At 44.9% G+C, this 23,906-nt stretch overlaps 1 protein-coding gene across 2 annotated transcripts in view; it reads left to right on the top strand.

The window, feature by feature from the left end:
- PUS7 (pseudouridine synthase 7) overlaps window positions 1-23,906 on the top strand; it is an 81,817-nt gene continuing 57,911 nt past the window's right edge. Inside the window, exon 1 of one of the 2 annotated variants that reach the window (XM_066239783.1) lies at window positions 1-241. In XM_066239783.1, coding sequence (XP_066095880.1) covers window positions 115-241 — 127 coding nt within the window. In that variant the 5' untranslated portion in view covers window positions 1-114. The remainder of the gene's footprint in view (window positions 242-23,906) is intronic. The other variant, XM_066239782.1, reaches the window with a different exon arrangement.

Genomic DNA, 23,906 nt, shown 5'->3' with positions numbered 1-23,906 from the left:
CCTTGGGGGTGGGGCCGGGCGAGGCCCGCCTGTTCCTACGCCGCACGTGTGCAAGCCCGGCCGCCGGCTGGTCCGCCGGGACGCTGCGGGCCCCGGACGCGGACGTCGCTTCGTATGTCTGGCCGCACCCGCAGCTGGCTCTTCCGAGTGACCGTCGCCGCCGCCGATCTCCTGAGCCCGGAGCAGCGCGCGCGTCCCCTCTCCGCGCGGCCCGCGCCGCGCCCGTGCTCTCCGGCCCAGGGTAAGTGCGCGGCCTCCCGGTAGCCGTCCGGGCTCCGCCGCAGGTCCTGACCCGGCCTGGCGACCCGGCCCCCAGGTCCAGCCCGCAGGGGTAATGCAGACGAGAACTGTGTCCCCGCGTGGCCTGAGCCCGCGGCGCGCCCGCAGAGCCTCCACTAGGGACCGTAGCCGCGGCAGCGCGGCTGCAGACGCGGCGGGACCTGCTCCTCGGTGCTGCCAGCCCCGCCCCCACCGCCGGGCAGGTCCACTGGGGACGCTGCGCCCTCCCTCCTCCCCGCGGCGCTGTCAGGCGGAGGAGCCGGTTCTCACTCCTCCTTTCTTTCCGCCGGACGCTCCCCAAACTCTTCTCCCTCCCGGAAGAGAAAACTGGCCTTTATCCCGAAACCTTGTAACAGCTCCCTGACATCGCCGGGCCAGTCGGCTACAGGGTCCAGCCCACGTGGCTCCTTCTCGTACTCCTCATCCATCGCTACTTATGTGCAAGGCTTGTTTGTGTACGTTTCCCAGGGTCGGAGCGAACAGGTTGGAAACAAGGAGTGTTTCCCAAGCGGATGAAGGACGTGCTGCTGTGCATGTTGAAACTCATCCGTACTGAGTCCTTACCGCCCTCCCGGCACTGAGAGGTTTAAAACTACTTCCTTATTGTCTGGTTTTAGCGCCGGCCAAGAGGTAGGGCTTGGTGTTTAGTTAGATATTCGGTTCCGTTGTCAGACTACCTTTTTTTTTTTCATTTCGAAAACATACATAGGATTACTAAAGGCTTTTAGGTCTCATCATCTGAGTCAGGCACACCTTGACAATGGAGGGATCTGTCAAATATCCAACAGTACACCCATACTGAAAAGGGAATGGGTTGGTAATGGGAATGGGTTCATCATTTAGGCAAGTAGCCAGTATTTATTTATTTATTTATTTACAAAGACAGAGAGAGTCAGAGAGAGGGATAGATAGGGACAGACAGACAGGAACAGAGAGGGATGAGAAGCATCAATCATCACTTTTTCGTTGTGACACCTTAGTTGTTCATTGATTGCTTTTGACCGTGGGCCTTTAGCAGACCGAGTAACCCCTTGCTGGAGCCAGCGACCTTGGGTCCGAGCTGGTGAGCTTTGCTCAAACCAGATGAGCCCGCGCTCAAGCTGGCGACCTCGGGGTCTCAAACCTGGGTCCTCCGCATCCCCGTCTGGCGCTCCATCCACTGCGCCACCGCCTGGTCAGGCTCTGTATTTATTACTTAATAAATTCCTTTGAACATTTAAAAAAAATTTTATTGATTGACTTTAGCAGGAAAGGAAAGGAGAGAGATTGGAACATGGATCTGTTCCTGTATGTGCACTGACTGGGACAGAACGGGCCACCTCCGCTTCCAAGGATGCTCTAGCCAATTAGCTGTTCAACCAGGGTTCTGAACATAATTTTTGATACAGGCTGGGCCAATACATGTATTAATAAACATAGTTTTTTCTTCCAAGTAGGACAAATTGCAACCCAGCTGTGTTTACTGAATTAAGTTGATCCAACTTCAGGTCCTGTAAAGGCACCTACTTGCCTGACCTGTGGTAATGCAGTGGATAACAAACATAATGAACAGGGACAGGCAGAGAGAGAGGAGCATCTCCAGAAGTAGGCAGTAAGCAAGAAGGAGGAGAGTTTCAAGGGAAAAAGCAGTGAACCATGTTGTGGTGGGAGAAGATGTCAGGTAGGGCCAGGATCGAATGTTAGTGATTTGGGCAGAGAAGCTAGTGCTGGCAGGGCATTTATTTTATTCACTGCTGTCTCTCTCTTTCTCTCTCTTTTTTTTTTTTTTTTTTTTTTTTTTAGCAAAAGAGAGAAGGACCGAGACAGGAAGGGAGAGAGATGAGAAGCATCAACTCATAGTCGTAGCACCTTAGTTGTTCATTGATTACTTTCTCATATGTACCTTGACTGGGGGCCTCCAGCCAAGCTGATGACCCCTAGCTCAAGCCAGCAACCTTGTGCTCAAGCCAGTGACCTTTGGGCTAAAGCCAGCAACCATGGGTTCATATCTATGATCCCATGGTCAAGCCAGAGACTGAGGTTTTAAACCTGGGTCTTCAGCATCCCGGGCTGACACTCTGTCCACACCATCTCCTGGTCAGGTTCACTGCTATGTCTTGTTTCACTACAGGAATAATGTCTGGCATAGGGATGCACAGTGAATGTTTGTTAAGGTTCTGAAATGCAGGGCCGAGGAGTGGCTGTTAAAATGTGGACTTACTTAAAAGGGTTACCATATTAACGGAAATGGTTATAATGAGTGGTCTTGCTCTCACTGGTAAGGGACTAGGGTTGAGACGGGTCTGCCCCAGTACAGTCTGGAACATGTGGTTCTTGATTTCATGCAGGAAGGATTTCACGACACAAGCCCAGGTGATTGTGAGAGTACATTTATTAAAGCTGGGGACAGTGAAACAAAGGAAGGGCTTAAGAAAGAAGAGGCAAGGTCATAGCAACATTAGTGAGGCTTGGAAGAGCTGCCTTGGGCCTTTGGAAACATGAGAAGAGTGGAGCCTTGGTGAGGCTACCTTGACCCTTTAGAAAGAAAGTCGCAAAGGCAGAAAAAGTGAGCCAGCTGGGTTGTGTGGACTCAGGAAACAAGTTATAAAGGCAAAAGGAGGGCCCTTGGAGACAGGTTCAGGGAGTTAGGCTGGGACATGCTGCTGCTGCCTGCTGCTCTCCTGGTTGTGAGTTTCCTGGGGACCTTTAGAGCTTAGGAGAAAGAAGGCAAAGATATACCCCTGAGGAAAGAAGGGGTGGGTGTGGGGTGTAGGGGGAGACATAGGCCTGCTCCAAAGAGAGCACACACTGGGTCCTTTGACTTAAGGGTTCTTATCTGTTTCCTAAAGGTGGGAAGTTTAGGGGAGGCTTCAACGGAAGATCTCAATGGAATAGTCACCAGCCTTCCAGGTGTGTCCTTTGATATGCTGATTCATCAAAATAAGCTAATAGAGGGATAGGATCATTGCCGGGTCATTTCACCTTCAAAGAAAGCCACCGCCCGACCTGTGATGGCGCAGTGGATAAAGTGTCGACCTGGAACGCTGAGGTCGCCAGTTCAAAACCCCGGGCTTGCCCGGTCAAGGCACATATGGGAGTTGATGCTTCCTACTCCTTCCCTCTTCTCTCTCTCCTCTCTCTCTAAAAATGAATAAATAAATAAATAATTAAAAAAAAGAAAGCCACTAAAGAGGGACTAGACCAGTAGTAGTCAACCTCGTCCCTACCACCCACTAGGGGGTGTTCCAGCTTTCATGGTGGGCGGTAGCGGAGCAACCAAAGTATAAATAAAAAGATAGATTTAACTATAGTAAGGTTTTTTATAAAGATTTATTCTGCCAAACAGTGAAAATCTGACATAAAGTACTTGGTAAGTAATTATTATTATATGCTTTAACTTGCTGTAACTCTGCTTTATAAATTTTATAAAGTAAAGTTACTAACAGAGATACAAAAGTGAGCGGTAGGTATGAAAAGGCTGACTACCCCTGGACTAGACCAAGGCTTGGCTCCCCCCTGCACGGTCTGGAATATGTAAACTGTCTGCTCCTAAGTATCCTTGGTTAAGGAAAATAAGACCTTGGGATTTCTTACCTGGTTGTAAATTGCTCAGCCACTTAACTGTCTGTCTCTGTTTCCCCATCCCACTAGTCAAGGAATTCTGGCTTCCTGCTATCTTGCCTCATTGTAAACACGTTGGAGGGAGGTGTGTCCACTAGAAGATCTCCATTTACTTTGTAAATGTGAACAGGACTGGGAGAAGACCTTGCTGATTAGGGAGGGCAAGGTGGCCTGGGAGCAGCGTAAGAGAGGAGCTCCCCAGACCTGGGATCTTTTCTGCGGCAGTGGCCAGGAGCACATAGACACAGTCGGATTGGCCCTAGGTTGAGGTTCAGCAAGGATCATGGAGCGAAGGACCGGTGAGCAAAAGTATTGAGTAGTGACTAAGAGTTATGTAGGTTTGGGGCACTTGATATATTTTAATAAATAAAGGTGGAAGAGGCAGTATTTCGGAACTGGATATCTCGATATGTTTGAAGAACTGGGGATGGGAGAGAGGGAGCAGTAGAACTGAAAAGATTGGTGGTTTGATCATAGTAGAATAGTTTGCATATCTTTTTATACTTTGCACTTTTACTTTTTTTTGTATTTTTCTGAAGTCAGAAGTGGGGAAGCAGAGAGACAGACTCCCGCATGCGCCTGACCGGGATCCACCCAGCAAGCCCACTAGGGGGCGATGCTCTGCTTATCTGGGGTGTTGCTCCGTTGCAACCTGAGCCATTCTAGTGCTTGAGGTGGGGGCCATGGAGGCATCCTCAGCTCCCAGGCCAACTTTGCTCCAATGGAGCCTTGGCTGCAGGAGGGGAAGAGAGAAAGTAGAGGGCAAAGGGTAGAGAAGCAGATGGGCACTTCTCCTGTTACCCTGGCTGGGAATTGAACCTGAGACTTCCACATGCTGGGCCAACACTGCACTTTTACTTTTTGTTATAAAAAATGTAAGGCACAAAACTTAGAATGATGTAATGACCTCCCTGTGTTCCCATCATTCAGTTTCAACAGCAACTCATGGCCAGTCTTGTTTCAAATCTATCCCTACTCTGCTTCCATTCACCACTGGTAAATTATTTTGAAGCAAATTCCAGATTTCATATCTTTCCAACAATAAATAGCTCAGTTTCTTTTTTTTCTTTTTTTTTTGGTATTTTTCTGAAGTTGGAAACGGGGAAGCAGTCAGACAGACTCCCGCATGCGCCCAGCCGGGATCCACCCGGCACGCCCACCAGGGGGCAATGCTCTGTCCATCGGAGGCGTCGCTCTGTTGCAACCAGAGCCACTCTAGCACCTGAGGCAGAGACCATAGAGCCATCCCCAGTGCCTGGGCCATCTTTGTTCCAATGGAGCCTCGGCTGCGGGAGGGGAAGAGAGAGACAGAGAGGAAGGAGAGGGGCAGGGGTGGAGAAGCAGATGGGTGCTTCTCCTGTGTGCCCTGGCCGGGAATCGAACCCGAGACTTCTGCATGCCAGGCCGACGCTCTACCACTGAGCAAACTGGCCAGGGCCAGCTCAGTTTCTATCTTTGAAACATGAATGTTTTTAAAATATAACCAGAATAATGTTATTTCACCTTAAGAAGCTGACAGTATTATTGTCATCAAATATTCCCAGTGTTTCAGTGTCTCTGATTGTCTCATAAGGGTTTTTTTATTTTTATTTTATATTATTGATTTTTTGGAGACAGTAAAAAACATTGATTTTTTATTACACTTATTTTATGTATTCATTGGTAGCTTCTTGCATGTGCCCTGACTGGATATTAAACCTGCACATTTGGTGTATCTGGATGACACTCTAACTGAGCTACTTGGCTAGGGCCTCATAAATGCTTTTTAAACAGTTGGTTTACTTAAATGAAGATCCAAAGAAGAATCCATCTATTGCATTTCTTTTTAGATTTATATGTAGGTTCCCCTTCGCTATTTTTTTATTAGTGGAAGGAACTGTGTCTTTGTCCTTGTTCTTTCCCACGTTCAGCATTTGCTGATTGCTTCCCAGGGTGGTATTTAACATCCTCTGTCCTTGTATGCCGTCCAAACTAGTAGTTAGACATAGAGTTTCAATCAGTAATATTTCATAAATTATAGTGTGTACTTTAAAGGGTACAAAATGTCCAGTTGTCACTCTTTTGTTAATAGACATCGACGATTATTGCCCCGGTCCACTAGTTCATTAAGGATTTGCTACGTAATGTGTCTTTGATCTCTACAGATGGGGAAGCGTTTCGGCACCCATTTCAAGAATTCTGCAGAAATACCTATTGATGCTTGTTACACCATGCTGGCTTCTCTGGCATGTACAAAAGAAATAATGTCCTCAGAGAATCTGCAGACGACGTGAGGGAGGAAAGGGAGTGGCATTTATTTAGTTCCTACTGATCTAGACACTCCATGTTTATAATCTCATTTAATCTTCATGACAGTCCTGTGAAACACGTACCATCATTCCAGTTTTATACCTGAAGAACCAGATTTTGGAGAAGTTTGTAATTTACTTGGAGAAGTTACACAGCTGGAAAATGGTGAGGGTAGAACACAGTACTTAGGTGCCTGCATGGGTAGTGTGAATGAAGAGGGGTAAAATGGGAAGACATGGAGTCAATGGAGAGGAAGACACAGGAGCTGGGGCCAGGGGCCTTCAGATGAATCTGAAAGGACAGGTGAGAGACCAGGGTGGTCTGAGATGAGTACAGAGGACCTTTCATTGGCGAGAGCATGTTAGCAGTTAGATTGGGAAGGGGCACCTGTTGGGGCTGGGCCTGCATCGTTGGAGGTGTGTGAAGATCCTGGTACATGCACTGGAGGATGGACAGCACGGAAGTCTAAGGGTGGAGCACTTTTTCTGCAGAGGAAATAGTTGGTGTTTCCGCCAAGGCTTATAGCCATTGGGTTATTGAGAAGGAGCCTGACGAGCAAGAAGTTCTTGCATACTGGAGAGAAGGCAGACGTCCAACTGACTAGAAAGTCCCTGATCCAAGTGCCGATGTGGCTGTTACTGCCGTACTTTCCTCCTTGCTGAGCGTTCAGGCCATTGGAAGGATATCAAGATCTGGTAGCTCTTGTCATGCCAGCTGCAGACCTTACATCATTGCTAGGGGCCATAGGAGGCTTTGGGGTAAGAGTAAGTGTGACACAATGTAACGGATGGCTACAGGACATCTCTTGGATGTCCCCCACATAGCTGCAACACCACAGGACTGTAAGTGGGCTTCTCTTTTTCTACCACCTGGGGGTTATCCTGCAAGTTACCTTGGGGTATTTCCTCTTTCTTTCCACATTTGTCACCTAGTCCTGTTCCTTAGCACCCCCCAGTTGTCCCTGAATCCCCTCTCCTTTCTGTGGCCCTTGCCTCCGCCATAGATCAGGTTGTAAATTTCTTGCCTCAGTTACAGCTGTACCCTGTTAAGTAGTCTGCCTGCTTAACCTAATTTCTCTTCAGAGGCTACCATGAAATCCTTCTAATTCACAAATGTCATGGTCATTTGATTTTCAGAACGTCATTTCCTCCGTTCAGTCTGGCGTGGCTTCCACTCACTCTCTTGCTTTAACTACAGACTCTCCTGTGTTGTACCTTTCACAATGCGTGATGAGCTCCTAGGGTTCTTGCAGCGCTCCATGCTCCCCCCTTCTGGCATGTCTTGGTCTAGCGCTAGCCAGTACCCTTTCCCCAGCCTCCTCCTACTTTTCCATGGCCTTACTCATTCCTTACAACTTGGCTCAGGTGTTCATTTCCTGACTTCTGTTAGAAATGTGTCTTCTCTGACACTCACCTCCAGTGCCTCCTGAGGTTTTCTGTGTGCACCCATAGTCCCCAGCCGAGCAAGCCCCCTCCCTTGCTGGTGTGTAGGGTAAAGCGAGAGTGAAATAGCATCATTTCATAAACCGTCATCCTTTTTTTACCATACTTTGCTTAGAACAAATAAAGAATAAATGGTTTCTTATTTGAATTAGAGACAATTTTGTATAACTCATTGTGTCTACTAGTTGTGGTCTATTTAATTTTTTACCTTTGACAGGAAATTATGTTTACTAACATTTCTTTGTATCTTTTTCCTGTGTTTTGATAAACACAGGAAAGCCATCATGATAACTTTTTATATAAATAAATTTTTATTAATGTTAATGGGGTGACATCAATAAATCAGGGTACATATGTTCAAAGAAAACATGTCCAGGTTATCTTGTCATTCAGTTATGTTGCATACCTAATCACCCAAAGTCAGATTGTCCTCCGTCACCTTCTAGTTTTCTTTGTGTCCCTCCCCCTCCCCCTTCCCATTTCCCTCTTTCTCTCCCCTCCCCATCCCCCCCCAACCACCACACACTTGTCCATGTCTGTTAGTCTCATTTTTATGTCCCACCAATATATGGAGTCATGTCGTTCTTGGTTTCTTCTGATTTACTTATTTCACTCCGTATAATGTTATCAAGATCCCACCATTTTGTTGTAAATGATCTGATGTCATCATTTCTTATGGCTGAGTAGTATTCCATAGTGTATATGTGCCACATCTTCTTTATCCAATCATCTATTGAAGGGCTTTTTGGTTGTTTCCATGTCCTGGCCACTGTGAACAATGCTGCAATGAACATGGGGCTGCATGTGTCTTTACGTATCAATGTTTCTGAGTTTTGGGGGTATATACCCAGTAGAGGGATTGCTGGGTCATAAGGTAGTTCTATTTTCAGTTTTGTGAGGAACCACTATACTTTCTTCCATAATGGTTGTACTACTTTACATTCCCACCAACAGTGTATGAAGGTTCCTTTTTCTCCACAGCCTCTCCAACATTTGCTATTACCTGTCTTGTTGATAATAGCTAATCTAACAGGTGTGAGATGGTATCTCATTGCAGTTTTGATTTGCATTTCTCTAATAACTAATGAAGCTGAGCATCTTTTCATATATCTGTTGGCCATTTGTATTTCTTCCTGGGAGAAGTGTCTGTTCATGTCCTCTTCTCTTTTTTTTATTGGATTGTTTGTTTCTTTGTTGTGGAGTTTTATGAGTTCTTTGTATATTTTGGATATTAGGCCCTTATCTGAGCTGTTGTTTGAAAATATCATCTCCCATTTAGTTGGCTGTCTGTTTATGTTGTTGTCGGTTTCTCTTGCTGAGCAAAAACTTCTTAGTCTGATGTGGTCCCATTCATTTATCTTTGCCTTCACTTCCCTTGCCTTTGGAGTCAAATTCATAAAATGCTCTTTAAAACTAAGGTTCATGAGTTTAGAACCTATGTTTTCTTCTCTGTACTTAATTGTTTCAGGTCTTATATTTAGGTCTTTGATCCATTTTGAATTAATTTTAGTACAGGGGGACAAGCTATAGTCGAGTTTCATTCTTTTGCATGTGGCTTTCCAGTTTTCCCAGCACCATTTGTTGAAGAAGCTTTCTTTTCTCCATTGTGTGTTGTTGGCCCCTTTATCGAAAATTATTTGACCATATACATATGGTTTTATTTCTGGGTTTTCTATTCTGTTCCATTGGTCTGAGTGTCTATTTTTCTGCCAATACCATGCTGTTTTGATTATCGTGGCCCTATAATATAGTTTGAAGTCAAGTATTGTAATGCCCCCAGCTTCATTCTTTTTCCTTAGGATTGCTTTGGCTATTTGGGGGTTTTTCTAGTTCCATATAAATCTGATGATTTTTTGTTCCATTTCTTTAAAAAATGTCATCGGAACTTTGTGGGAATTGCATTAAATTTATAGACTGCTTTGGGTAATATGGCCATTTTGATTATATTTATTCTTCCTATCCAAGAACAAGAAATATTTTTCCATCTCATTGTATCTTTTTCGATTTCCCTTAACAATGCTTTGTAGTTTTAATTATATAGGTCCTTTACATTCTTTGTTATGTTTATTCCTAGGTATTTTACTTTTTTTGTTGCAATCATGAAGGGGATTATATTTTTGAGTTCGTTTTCTAATATTTCATTGTAGGCATATAGAAAGGCTATGGACTTTTGTATATTAATTTTGTATCCTGCGACCTTACTGTATTGGTTAATTGTTTCTACTAATCTTTTTGTGGAGTCTTTGGGGTTTTTGATGTATAGGATCATATCATCTGCAAAAAGTGATGCCTTTACTTATTCTTTTCCGATATGGATGCCTTTTATTTCTTCCTCTTGTCTGATTGCTCTGGCCAGAACTTCTAGCACCACGTTAAATAAGAGTGGAGAGAGTGGACAACCATGTCTTGTTCCTGATTTAAGGGGGAAAGTCCTCAGTTTTATGCCATTTAATATGATGTTGGCTGATGGTTTATCATATATGGCCTTTATCATGTTGAGATATTTTCCTTCTATACCCATTTTGTTGAGTGTCTTAAACATAAAGTTGTATTTTATCGAATGCCTTTTCCACATCTATTGTTAAGATCATGTAGTTTTTGTTCTTTGTTTTGATATGGTGTATTATGTTAACTGTTTTACGTATGTTGAACCATCCTTGAGATTCTGGGATGAATCCCACTTGATCATGATGTATGATTTTTTTAATATGTTGTTGTATTCGATTTGCTAATATTTTGTTTAGTATTTTAACATCTGTATTCATTAGAGATATTGGTCTGTAGTTTTCTATTTTTGTGCCGTCCTTGCCAGGTTTCAGTATGAGGGTTATGTTGATCTCATAAAATGTGTTTGGCAGTGTTGCTTCTTCTTCAGTTTTTTGGATGACTTTGAGTAGAATAGGAACCAAGTCTTCTTTGAATTTTTGATAGAATTCACTAGTATAACCGTCTGGGCCTAGACTTTTATTTTGGGGAGGTTTTTAATAGTTTTTTCTATTTTCTCCCTGCTAATTGGTCTGTTTAGGCTTTCTGCTTCTTCATGACTCAGTCTAGGAAGGTTTTATTGTTCTAGGAATTTATCCATTTCTTCTAGATTGTTGAATTTGGTGGCATATAGTTTTTCTTAGTATTCTACAATAATTCTTTGTATATCTATGATGTCTGTGGTGATTTCTCCTCTTTCATTTTGGATTTTGTTTATATGAGTCCTTTCTCTTTTATCCTTGGTAAGTCTTGCCAAGGGTTTGTCAATTTTGTTGATCTTTTCAAAGAACCAGCTCCTTGTTTTATTAATTTTTTCTATAGATTTTCTGTTCTCTATTTCATTTATTTCTGCTCTGATTTTTATTATCTCCTTTCTTCGGCTGGTTTTGGGTACGAGAACTTTTTTCGTTCAGTTTTTGCATGTAGTATTTGTCTTTCGCTCTACTTTTTTCCATTCTTGATTTTTGACACAATTTTAAAAATATAAGATTAAATATGAATTCTTAAAGTTTAGTTTGTGATCATTATTATTCTGTTGTAGGTGGATTTCTTGTTAACTGAGCCTTGGAGAACTAGAATATTTTCTGTTTATTTACATTATTTATAAATATGTTCACTAAGGTCATTATTATGTTAATTTTAGTATCTTCCTATATAATTAATATAAGAAGAACCTTTATTATTTTACCAAGAGCATCAAATAAGATCAAGCTAGGCAGACACTCATGGTCTTAGGGAAATGAACTGGCTTTGATTGCCACAGGTAACCCCTCACACCGGTCTGTGCTGGGAAGATGAGTGGCTGCTTACACTTTTCTCAGTATATTGTGTACAGTCCAGTTAAATGGTAATGTGTTTTGTTGAGGTTTTTTTTAGATTTTATTTATTGATTTTTAGAGAGAGGGAGGGGAAGAGAGAGAGGGAGAGTGAGAGAGAGAGAGAGAAAGGTGGGAGAAGTGGGAAGCATCAACTCGTAGTTGTTTCTTCTTGTATGTGCCTTGACCAGGCAAGCCTGGGGTTTTGAACCGGCGACCTCACATTCCAGGTCGACACTTTATGTACTGCACCACCACAGGTCAGGCATAATCTGTTTTTTAATTGTGAAAAAATAAACATAACACATATTACAGCAGGAAGTGGCCTGCAAATGGAGGATAATAGACGTCCAGACAACTTGATGGAGGAAAAAGAATTTATTAGTAGCCGGCAGAGAACGTGGGGCTAGTAGCACCAAAGCACGAGCTCCTCAAAGCTAGGGTTTTTAATCTTATATACTTTTACAGCTTTAGTTTTCACGTGACAAGGCCTGATTCCTTTGACTTCTTTGTCTGCAGACCTACGGGACTTTTGTGTCTCTGGGAGGGGAGGGGATAGGAGGTGAGTTTTGGACTGTCTGTCCTTGACTATTCACATATCCCATTTTTCTTGCTGGTGCTGCAAGTTTATTTCAGGGAACTGATAGAGGGGTACAGCTGTGGTTTGTTACCGTTTACACTTTCTCAGTCAGCCCTTCCTCCTTAGTCCGAAACCCTGAGGTCACTGGCTTGAGCATAAGATCACAGACATTGTAGACCCCCTCTCCTGCATTCTTCTGGTTTCTCCCCTTTTATTCCCCCCTTTGAGACTCTAGAAATTTCTTTTTTCTTTTTTTTCTTTTTATGCTGGAATCTCACATTCTTCGTCTAACTCCAGAGAATTTCCCGATAGTGGTGGGTAAAGTACACCTGGGCCGTGGTTCATTGCTGTACGGTGGCTTTGCTTTTTAAGTTGTTCTTTACCAGAGACAGCAAACACAGTCCTAACAGGCAGACTTCTAGGAGTAGTAAAACTATTCCTATTAAAGTTTTAAACTTGCCGAAGGCTAAGAACCATCCCTCCAAAAGGCTATCAGGGTCCCTTCCATGCCAGACTTGCACAGGCACATGTGCCAGTCTTGTCTTCTTTTCGACAAGATCCTCAACTGCCTGACCCTGGTCATTGATCTGCAGGCAACAATTGGTGAGATTGAATTTCCCACACACTCCTCCTTCAGCTGCTAACAGGTCGTCTAGCACCAACCTGTTTTGGTAGATGGCATTTCTCATCTGAGTCTGTTGATGTGCAAGGAGGGTTATGGGTCTCCCAGTCTCATTAGTAATGATTTCTAAGACTATCTGCAGTCGGATAATCTGGTTTAACATGTAAATGAGGGTACGGTATCCCCAAGACCCATTCTCTGCCCAGGTGGCAGGTCCATAGTATTGGATTATCCTTTCTCGGGGCCATTCATTATCTGTCTAGTCTTTTATCTGGAATTCTCTTTGCCCGTTGTGAGGGCTGTGGGGATGGGTAGCTACGCAGTTCCCGTTTTCAGAGGCAAGAGGAAAGATGGCTTTATCATTCTAATTATACAGTTCCCTTCTCAAGTCCTGGGAAGGTGGACGTAGGCCCTATTTCCGCAGATCCAGTATGGTCCACGCAGTGCTGTCCAGTCTCGGGCCTTGCTGGGGTCTTCCCAGGCTCCAGCTAACTCTGGGAACCTGGCCAACAGATTTTTCTCTGTCTGATTTCTCCATCACATGTTTTGTTTGGAGGTGACATTATAATACTGTTGGCCAAGGCAAGTTAAATTCTCGACTGATTCAGTGAAATTTCCTCCATGTCTGGCCAAGCAGTGTTGTCCTATAATAGTACACTGCTCACAAAAATTAGGGAGTATTTCAAAACGAATATGAAGCAATAAACAAAAGCATTTGATTTTTTTTTATTAAACAAGAACATCAGAAAAGCAAACAAGTCAAAGAAAGTTGTTTGATTATACAAATGAGATGCAAAACCAACTTTTCTTTCATTGGTGAAAATGCACTATACAAAAGGCTAAAAGTACTGGAGTATCTGCATGTTTCGATCCCCTAAGTTTTGTGAGCAGTATATGTTTAAAAATTCATTGACTGTCATTAGAAGTGCGGGGAGCCGATATATTTGGCATAGCCCCGGTGGGAAACAATACTTTGGCTTCCTATGGCCATCTATCCCCTATTAGAGTCCCCCTACATACATAGCAGGAAGTGACATTCAGGGAATGAGCTATTCCTTCAGCCGTCCTAAGGAATAAATTCTTAGTTGGTGGGGGTAGGGGTTCAGTTGCTTCCTCATAAAATGGCTTATATACTTGGAAGGCTTGAGTGGGGTGGTCCAGTACCTGACCTCTGATAAGGATTGGAACAATGGGATCTAGCCCCTTCCCGTCAAGGCCAAGTGGTAGCACTTCTCCAGCCTTCCAGCAGGGGTTTAGTGAATTGGTTATGATTAGCTCTAAGGGATTGCACCCATGGGTGGTGCAGTTTGACAGAGCTACCCCTCTCTTAAAATATATTTCTTTTTAGCCTGACCAGGCAGTGGCGCAGTGGATAGAGCGTCGGACTGGGATATGGAGGACCCGGGTTCGAGACCCCAAGGTTGCCAGCTTGAGCGCGGGCTCATCTGGTTTGAGCAAAGCTCACCAGCTTGGACCCAAGGTCACTGGCTTGAGCAAGGGGTTACTGAGTCTGCTGAAGGCCCATGGTCAAGGCACATATGAGAAAGCAATCAATGAACAAGTAAGGTGTCGCAATGAAAAACTGATGATTGATGCTTCTCATCTCTCTTCATTCCTGTCTGTCTGTCCCTATCTATCCCTCTCTCTGATTCTCTCTCTGTCTCTGTAAAAAAAAAAAAAAAGTATATTTCTTTTTAGAGGTGTCCTTTTTCCAAGTAGCCCATCAGACATATGACCAATATTCACAGGTTATTCCACAGGGGTAGCTATGAGCATATATATACTTTTCACTTACCCTGTGGCTTCTCTCCCAACCAAGGGACCCACATCCCCTTTCTGCGTGACCATAGCAGCACATGCATCAAACCTTAAGATGACTTGTTCTGGCTTTCCTTTGACCCTAGTTTGTGCCATGGTTGGCCCATCATTTCATCCCTAAACTCCTCCTCCCTTCGCTACTTTTACCTTGAACACTGTGGGGTTATAACAGATATAAGGTTGATCATTTCCTGGGTCACATAATGAATACTGAGTCTGATTATATGTACAAGTCCCTTTCTTCTGGGTTCCCTGGCATTCATAGAAACTATAGCAAAAGCAAGGTGGTAGACTTTTGGACCTTCCTCGGTGATATGGATACATAGTTCACAGTCCTCCTTCCTAGTTCCCTTTCCTCCCCAGAGTCCTATTATAAGGACCCCCATGGCACGGTTCCTCAGGTTTCAGTTGTGTGTGGACCAGCCAGCTTCCGGTTTGTGGCAGGAGCAGGGCATGTTGTCTTTCTCAGGGTCAGCCTGCCGGGGTTGGTGGGATCCATCTGCACTGTCCATGAGGGATGTCTCTGGGAGAGCCGCCCACTTCAATCGACTGTGGTGAACCCAAGCAGGTGTTCTGTCTACTTTGGCAGCTGTTGGAGTTGTGAGGATCACTGTGTAGGTCCTCTTTACTTGGGATGGAGGGTGCTGGATTCCAGTCTTTGGCCCACACCTGCTTACCTGGGGAAAAGAATGAACAGGAGCAAACAGATTGATCAGAGTCCTATCTCACACCCACTTGGGTATGGTACAGGCTACCGTGCCTGAAGCCTCTAGTGGGCTGTGTAGTTCTGTTTCTCCTAGTTCTCGGGGGTCCCTGGCAAACTGTAATATTAGAGGAGGCCTATCGTGTAATATCTCATAAAGTGAGTACCTAGTGTTCTTGGATGGGGTACACCAAATTTTAAACAGAATTAAAGGTAAAGCTTGCATTCATTTAAGATTGGTCTCCTGACATACTTTATTTCCCCATGTATAAGACACACCCCTTTTTTTGGGAATAATTTGGGGTCTAAAAACTGGGTGTGTCTTATACAGTGGTTGTAGATTTTTTTCACGTGCATTTCCCGCTTTTTTGCACGGATGAGGAGTTGAATGAATTTTATGATGAATAAAACTTGAGTTCAGTAACTTTATTTAATACATTTTTTTTCAAATTTTGAGCCCCAAAATTAAGGTGTATCTTATACATGGGGAAATATGGTAACTTGCTAAGCCCTGACTTTAGAGTCCTATTCACGTGTTCCACCTTCCCGGAACTCTGAGGTCTGTTTGCTGCATGAAGCTTCCGGGTGATGCCTAATGCTTGTGCTGTTTATTGTAACAACTTAGCCACAAAAGCAGGGCTGTTGTCAGAGCTTATCTGAAGTGGCAGTCCGACCCTTGGAATGACTTCTCTTAGTCCTGCCTTTGTTACTTCTCTGGCCTTTTCAGTCCAGGTGGGGTAAGTGTACACCTGTCCTGAGTAGGTGTACACTACTACTAACAAGTACCAGCGGCCTTGGCTTTGAGGCCAAGGTGAGTCTACTTGTACATCCTCAATGGGGGCTGCCCCATAGGACTGGACACCTGGAGGCATCAAGGGGCCTTATTTGGCATTATGCTAACAGCAGGTTGGGCAGTGCAAGCTGACTCTTTGGCTAAAGTTGTTAGGAGAGGAATGTAAAAATACCTTCCTAGAAGTTTTTCTGTTTTTTCTTGTCCCGTGTGGGTGGCAGTGTGTAAAGCTTGGACCACTGCCGGTCCCAATAGATGGGGATGACAACTCTACCGTCTGGCAGTTGCATCCAGCCGTCCTTTAATTCTTTTGCCCCTTTCTTTTCTACCACCTTGTCTCTCCCTCAGTATTTGGGTGCAAGATCCGGGATCCGCAGGATGAGAGGGGTTATAGTAGCCTTGTGGTAGGACAGAGTAGAGCCCTCTTTGCCTCTGCATCTTTCTGGCATTTCCCTGGGCTTCTACCTTGCCTCCTTCTGGGGTCCTCAGCAGTGGATTACTGCTGTTTGTTTTGGCTTCCAGACTGCTTCCAGCAGCTATAGAATTTCTCCTGGATATTTAAGGTCCTTGCCCCCAGCTCTCAGGAGCTCTCTTTCCTTATATATGGCCCCTGGACTTACAGGGTAAGAAAGGCAAAGCAGAAATTGGTAAAAATGTTTGCTGTTTTCCTTCATTGAGCTCTAGGGCAGTAAGTTCTGCCCACTGAACAGAGGTGCCTTGGGGCTGAGGCCACGCCTCCACAGTCTCTGTTAGAGTCACCCCTGCATACTCTGCTTGCCTTTGCCCTTGTGAGATGACAGAGCTGCTTCCATCTACATACAGCTCCCAATCTGGGTCTCTTGTGGGCTGGTCTAACAGGTCTGGCTGGCTGGAGTACATGGAGTTCAGCACTTCTAAGCAGTTGTGCTGATGCTTTCCCTCGTTCACTGGGAGCAGCATCACTGGGTCTAAAGTAGTACACACCTCTATTGCGAGCCTTGGGTTTTCACTCTGGTATTTGGTGAGACGGGCATTTGTTAGCCAATGATGCCCTTTTGCATTCATCAGAGTTACTACTGCATGAGATACCCGCACCTTCAAGTTTTGTCCAAAAGCCAGTTTGTCTACCTCTTGTACCAACATTGCTGTGGCTGTTAAGACTCTCAGGCAGAGTGGCCAGCCCTTAGCAACTCCTTTCAGTTGTTTGAAGAGGTAAGCTACCCATCGAGGCTATGACCCCAAGTCCTAGGTTAATACACCTACTGCTGTGCTCCTCTCCGAGACATACAGCACAAAAGGTTTTGCTAGATTAGGAAGACCTTGCACTGGGGCACCTTGTAACTCCTTTTTAAGAGTCTGAAAAGCACAGTCCTGTTCTGGCCCCTACATAGAGGGGGTTTGACTAGTACTGCAAAATTGGGGCTCCACAAATGACAGAATCCTACTGCACCCAGGAACTCTATGATTTGTCTCCTCGTGGTGGGGACCGGAATGTTCTGAATAACCTGTTTCTGTTCTACTCCTAGCCTCCTCTCCCCCTGCTGGAGAATGAATCCCAAGTACAGTGTGTCTGTAAAGTCATGGTGCACTTTTGACCGGTCACAGGAAAGCAACAAAAGACAATAGAAATGTGAAATCTGCACCAAATAAAAGGAAAACCCTTGCCCTGGCCGGTTGGCTCAGCGGTAGAGCGTCGGCCTGGCGTGCAGGGGACCCGGATTCGATTCCCGGCCAGGGCACATAGGAGAAGCGCCCATTTGCTTCTTCACCCCCACCCTCCTTCCTCTCTGTCTCTCTCTTCCCCTCCCGCAGCCAAGGCTCCATTGGAGCAAAGATGGCCCGGGTGCGGGGGATGGCTCCTTGGCCTCTGCCCCAGGCGCTAGAGTGGCTCTGATCGTGGCAGAGCGTCGCCCCCTGGTGGGCAGAGCGTCGCCCCTGGTGGGCGTGCTGGGTGGATCCCGGTAGGGTGCATGCGGGAGTCTGTCTGACTGTCTCTCCCCGTTTCCAGTTTCAGAAAAAATACAAAAAACCCCCACAAAAAACAAAAAAAAACCCCTCCCAGTTTCTGTAGGATGATGTGGCAGCATGTGCGCATGCGCAGATGATGACGTAACACCATGTATACAGTGGAGCAGCCCACGGCCATGCCAGTCGAGATGTGGATGGTACAGAGAAAAGTTCAGTGTGTTCTGTGGCTCGCTAAATTCGAATTCGTGACCAAAGTGCAACGTGAATATCAGCACTTTTATAATGAAGCACCACCACATAGGAATAACATTACTCGGTGGGATAAGCAGTTGAAGGAAACCGGCAGTTTGGTGGAGAAACCCTGTTCTGGTAGATCATCAGTCAGTGACGAGTCTGTAGAGGCTATATGGGATAGCTACCTAAGGAGCCCTAAAAAAATCTGTGCGTGAGCCCACATCGAACTGCACTGAATAGGTATGAAACTGGGAGAGTTTTCCTTTTATTTGGTGCAGATTTCACATTTCTATCGTCTTTTGTTGCTTTCCTGTGACCGGTCAAAAGTGCACCATGATGTATGGATACACTGTATTTTACTTGCCTTTGGCAGATCTGACCCTTCCTTTTAAAGACCTTGTATCCATTATTCTCTAGATGGCATAGAAATTTGTATGTTCCTCGAGCACATCCTTGGAGAGTCTCGTGACCCAGCAACAGGTCATCTACGAACTGGAGGACACATTCAATGTCCTGTGCAGGAAACTTCTGGAGGTCACGAGCAAGGGCCTCCCCAAAGGTGGTAGGGGAGTTCTTGAACCCTTGTGGTGACCTAGTCCAGGTATCCTGCACCTTAGCCCCTTAGCCGGGTCCTCCCATTGGAAGGCAAATCTCTACTGGCTTTCAGGAGCCAGTCTTACTCTAAAGAAGGCATCTTGCAAGTCCAAGCAAGTAAACCAGAAGATGTGGGCAGGGAAGAGGCTTAGGAGAGTGTAGGGGTTTGGTACTGTCGGGTGCAGAGTCACTGCTGCCACATTTACAACTCTCAAGTCCTTTACTGGTCGATAATCATTGGGTCCCGGTTTTCTGACAGGGAGCAAAGGAGTATTCCAGGGTGACTGGCATGGGATAATAATGCCATGCTCCTTGAGCCTCTGTAAATGCACCTGGATTCCTTCCAAGGCTTCTCTAGGAATCAGGTATTGTTCTTGACTCACAGGCAGTGTCCTAGGCTTTAACTCGATCCATACTGGCACTTGATTTATTGCTAGCCCGGAAGGATTATCCTCTGCCTACATGCACGTTAGGCCATTTCTGGGTTAGCCTCTGACTGGGTGGCTTTTCAGGCTCGGTAGTAAAAATTCTCTATTCCTCCTCTCTAGGGATGGTTAGAGTTAGAACTAACTTAGGCTTTGGCACCTGAACTCTAGCCGACCATTGTCAGCAAAAGAGATAGTAGTAGCCCTTAGTTTGCTTAGCACCCTGGTTGGCAAACCGCGGCTCGTGAGTCACATGCTGCTCTTGGGCACCTTGAGTGTGGCTCTTCCACAAAATACCACTTGCAGGCGCTACCTCGATAAGGAATGTACCTACCTATATAGTTTAAGTTTAAAAAATTTGTCTCTCAAAAGAAATTTCAATCATTGTACTGTTGATACTTGGCTCTGCTGACTAAAAAGTTTGCCGACCACTGGCTCAGCAGATCATGTCCCAGCAGGGGCACTGGACAGTCAGGTATGTACAGAACTGATGCATAACCTCATGACCTCATATAGAACATTTATGGGGCAGGCAGAATGCCTGGTCTGCCTGTGTTCCTGTGGTTCCTACAATGTGGGCATTATTGGCCGAGTCACCACTGAGTGTTTAGCTTCTGTATCAATCAGGAAGTCCATCTGTTGGCCCCCTACCATCATATGGACCATAGAGTCACCAGGGGCCCCTGAGTTCGGTCGCCCTTGTCCGAGAGGGATTCCCCAGCTACATTGAACAGTGTGTCTTCCCCTCTGGAGGTGGCTGGCAAGCATGCCTCCCCCTTGTCCTGCCTGGGACAGTTATTTTTCCAGTGACCAGTTCCCCGGCAGATAGCACACTGAACATGCCGCACGGGGCCCTGCATGACTGTCCTTTCTTTCCCTTGCCTGTCTTCCCATTTTCAAACTGGGGAGGCTGTCCTTTGCCCCTGTGCTGAAGGGCAGCAGCTGTGAGCTCAGCCTTCTTCATTTGGTGCTCATCCTCCTGCATGCTTGCAACCTCTCTGTTGATGTAGACCTTGTTGGCTACAAATGTTCATCACTGTGAAGCCTTTTAATTTCTGGAGCTTCCTTTATATATCTCCTGCACTCTGGCTGGCAAAGGCCATATTAACCGTTGGTTATCTGGACTTTCTGGATCAAAAGGAGTATGGATCCTGTGGGCCTCACATAACCCCTCATAAAAGTCACCCAGACTTTCGCCCTTTCTTTGCAATGCCTCTGCCACTTTGTTGATATTAGTGGCCTTTGGTTTCCTTTCTAGGGGCCTTGGAGGAGAGCCTCTTTGTGTCTCCTGAGCTGTCTCAGGCCTTCCTTTACATTCAGGTCCCACTTAGGATCCTCTCCTGGCATCTAGACCCTCACATATTCCTGGGGGTTCTGGTGTCTCTCAGGGTTATTCTCCTCCAGCTATTTAGTCGCCACCTGTATTATTCGACGTCTTTCCTCCATGTTGAACAGGGAGAAGAGCAATTGATGGCAATCTGCCCAAGTAGGATAGTGGGTCTGGAATATGGATTGCATGAGATCTATTAAGGCCTGAGGCTTTTCTGTATAAAAGGGATTGTGGTGCTTCCAATTGAGGAGGTCGGTGGTGATGAAAGGTTGGTATACCAGCACCTGCCTTTCTACCATGAGCCCCTCTTCATTCATCACTGTGTTCCTCACTTCTCTCAAATGCATCTGCACACCGGGTACTGCCTTTGAGCGCAGCCTCCCAGCTAGGGAAGGAGAGCCTGGACCTGGTTCCAGTAAGGCAGAGAAAGGCGCCTCTCACTCAGGCGAGCTTATGGTGGGACTTGATAGACCTGGCGATGACGGGCCTAAGTCAGTAGCAGTCTCTGGCGTGGATGGGGAGCCAGATGTGGAAGGGTGAAGCCTTGCCAGTATGCATGGTGGGGGAGCCAAAGTTTCTGTTTCTTCTGACTCACTAGGGGTTAAAATTTCTGGCACTGAATTGGTGGAATGCTCCCCTGCTTTTGCTACTAACACAGTGGAAGCCTGACTTCTAAGCCAAGGGGGAGGGTACAATACCAGCTATGAGCCATGTGTCTATGTAGAGAAACTACTGGTCCTGGTCCAGTCGCCTGGATCTCTAGTTAAAGGTTCATCAATCTTGTTTACCTCTTCAAAGAACCAGCTCCTGGTATCATTGATCCTCTGTATTGTTTCTTTAGCCTCTATGTCATGTATTTCTGCTCTGATCTTTATTATTTCCTTCCTTCTACTAGCTCTGGGCTTTACTTGCTGTTCTTTTTCTAGTTCTTTTAGATGCAGGGTCAAGTTGTTTATTTGAGCTTTTTCTAGCTTCTTGAGGTATGCCTGTAATGCTACGAACTTCTCTCTCAGGACTGCTTTTGCTGTGCCCCATAAATTTTGAGTTGCTGTATACTCGGTATCGTTTGTTTCTAGGAATTTTTAAATTTCTTCTTTGATCTCATTGTTAACCCATTCATTATTTAATAACATGCTATTTAGTTTCCAAGTGTTAGAGTATTTTTCAGTTTTTCTGTTGTGTTTGATTTCTAGTTTCATGCCATTGTGATCAGAGAAAGTGGTCGATATGATTTCAATCTTCTTAAATTTGTTGAGACCGCTCTTGTGCCCTACATGTGGTCTATCCTAGAGAATGTACCATGAGCACTTGAAAAGAATGTATATTCTGCTGCTTTAGGGTGAAAGGTTCTGAAGATATCTGTTAAATCGAGTTGATCTTGTATGTCCTTTAAGTCTGCTATTTCTTTGTTAATTTTCTTTCTTGAGGATCTATCTAGTGATGTTAGTGGGGTATTGAAATCCCCTACTATGATAGTATTGCTGTTGTCTCACCCTTTATATTCATCAAAGGCTGCTTTATATATTTAGGTGCTCCTTCCTATATTAGGTGTGTAGATATTAATAACGGTTATATCTTCCTGTTGGATTGCTCCCTTTGTCATTATGTAGTGACCTTCTTTATCTCTTACTATGGCTTTGTTTTAAAGTCCATTTTGTCTGATATAAGTATTGCTACCACAGCTTTTTTTCCATTTCCATTTGTATGAAATATTTTTTTTCCATCCTTTTATCTTCAGTCTATGTGCATCTTTTGTTTTAAGGTGTGTCTCTTGTAGACAGCATATGTATGGGTCTTGTTTTCTTATCCACGCAGCTACCCTATGTCTTTTGATCAGATCATTTAATCCATTTACATTTAAGATTATTATTGATATGTAATTGTTTATTGCCATTTTATTCTTTAAAACTGTATTCCTCTTTTGCGATATTCTTTTTCTCCTTTGATCTGTTTACAACAGGCCCCTTAACATTTCTTGCAGCCTTGGTTTGGTTGTAGTGAATTTCTTGAGTATTTTTTTTTTGTTTGTTTGGTTTTTTTTTGTCTGGAAAGCTTTTTATTTCTCCTTCAATTTTAAACGATAGCCTTGCTGGATAAAGTAGTCTTGGTCGTAGGCTCTTGTTCTGCATTACTTTGAATATTTCTTGCCATTCCCTTCTGGCCTCAAGTGTTTCTGTTGAGAAGTCGGAAATCATCCTTATGGGGGCTCCTTTGTAGGTGATAGTCTTTTTTTCTCTAGCAGCTTTTAATATTTTCTCTTTATCACTTAGCTTTGGTATTTTAATTATGATGTGTCTTGGTGTAGATTTCTTTGGGTTTCTTTTTAATGGAGTTCTCTGTGCTTCTTGAACTTGTGAGATGTTTTCCTGCCTTAATTTAGGGAAGTTTTCAGCTATGATATGATTGAACAAAGTCTGTATCCCTTGTTCTTTCTCTTCTTCTTCAGGAACCCCTATGATGTGGATGTTATTTCTTTTCATGTTGTCACAGAACTCTCTTAGAGTTTCCTCAGACTTTTTGAGTCTTTTCTTTTTTCTGCTCTGCTTCCATGCCTTCATTTATCTTGTCCTTTAACTCGCTGATTCGATTCTCAGCTTCATCCATTCTGCTTTTAATTCCTTCCATTGTGTTCTTCATTTCTGATATTGTATTTGTCATTTCTGACTGATTCTTTTTTATTATTTCAATGTCCTTTTTTATATTTGCTATCTTTATTTAGGTGTTCGTAATGACCATCTATTGTTGTTCTAATATCTTTGAGCATCCTAACAATCATTATTTTAAACTCTGCATCTGGTAGTTTGGTTATATCTGACTCATTCAGATCCTTTTCTGGGGATTTCTCTTGATTCATTTGTGTTGCATTTCTCTGCCTTCTCATTCTGTCTGTGTAAAAGAAGGTTTTGGCCACTGGAGTCCACTGGGTGTGGCCTCTGTGTTCCCTAGGTGTGGTCTGTCTGCAGGCCCGCCATTCCCTCTGCTGCTGCTGCCTAGGGCATTCAGGTATGGGCATTGCCAGTGCTGACCCTCTGGGACTGTTGCTGTGGTTTCCGCCTCTCCTTCACGGGAGTGGCTGTGATCACGTGATTGGGTGTACAAGCCTGGGCAGCCTTGGCCTTCGCCCTGCCCCCATGGGTGGCGTTATGCTCGGCCCTGAGGGCAGGGGTGAGCACCTTTGCTCAGCTGCAGGTCTCCCCCTGATTCCAGGCTTTTGCCCCGCCCTTGCAGGAGGAGCCCGCTTGTGGGAGGGCTGCAAGCCTTGGCTCCACAGGCTGGGCGGGACTGCATGCCCATGCTCAGTAGCGGGACTCTGCTTGTTCTGGGCTTTTGGCTCCACCCCTGCGGGAGGAGCTTGCTCAGGCCACAAACCTAGGTTCCACAGGCGGGGCAAGGCTGTGCTCCTGCGCCCTTGCTCAAGGGCTGGTCTCCACCCTTTCTGGGGCTCCTGTCCTT

Source organism: Saccopteryx bilineata, chromosome 7 (assembly GCF_036850765.1).
Source record: "Saccopteryx bilineata isolate mSacBil1 chromosome 7, mSacBil1_pri_phased_curated, whole genome shotgun sequence".
Classification (NCBI taxonomy): Eukaryota; Metazoa; Chordata; class Mammalia; order Chiroptera; family Emballonuridae; genus Saccopteryx; species Saccopteryx bilineata.
The sequence above is the reverse complement of the archived record's forward strand: the minus strand, read 5'-3'. Positions and strand labels throughout refer to the sequence as shown.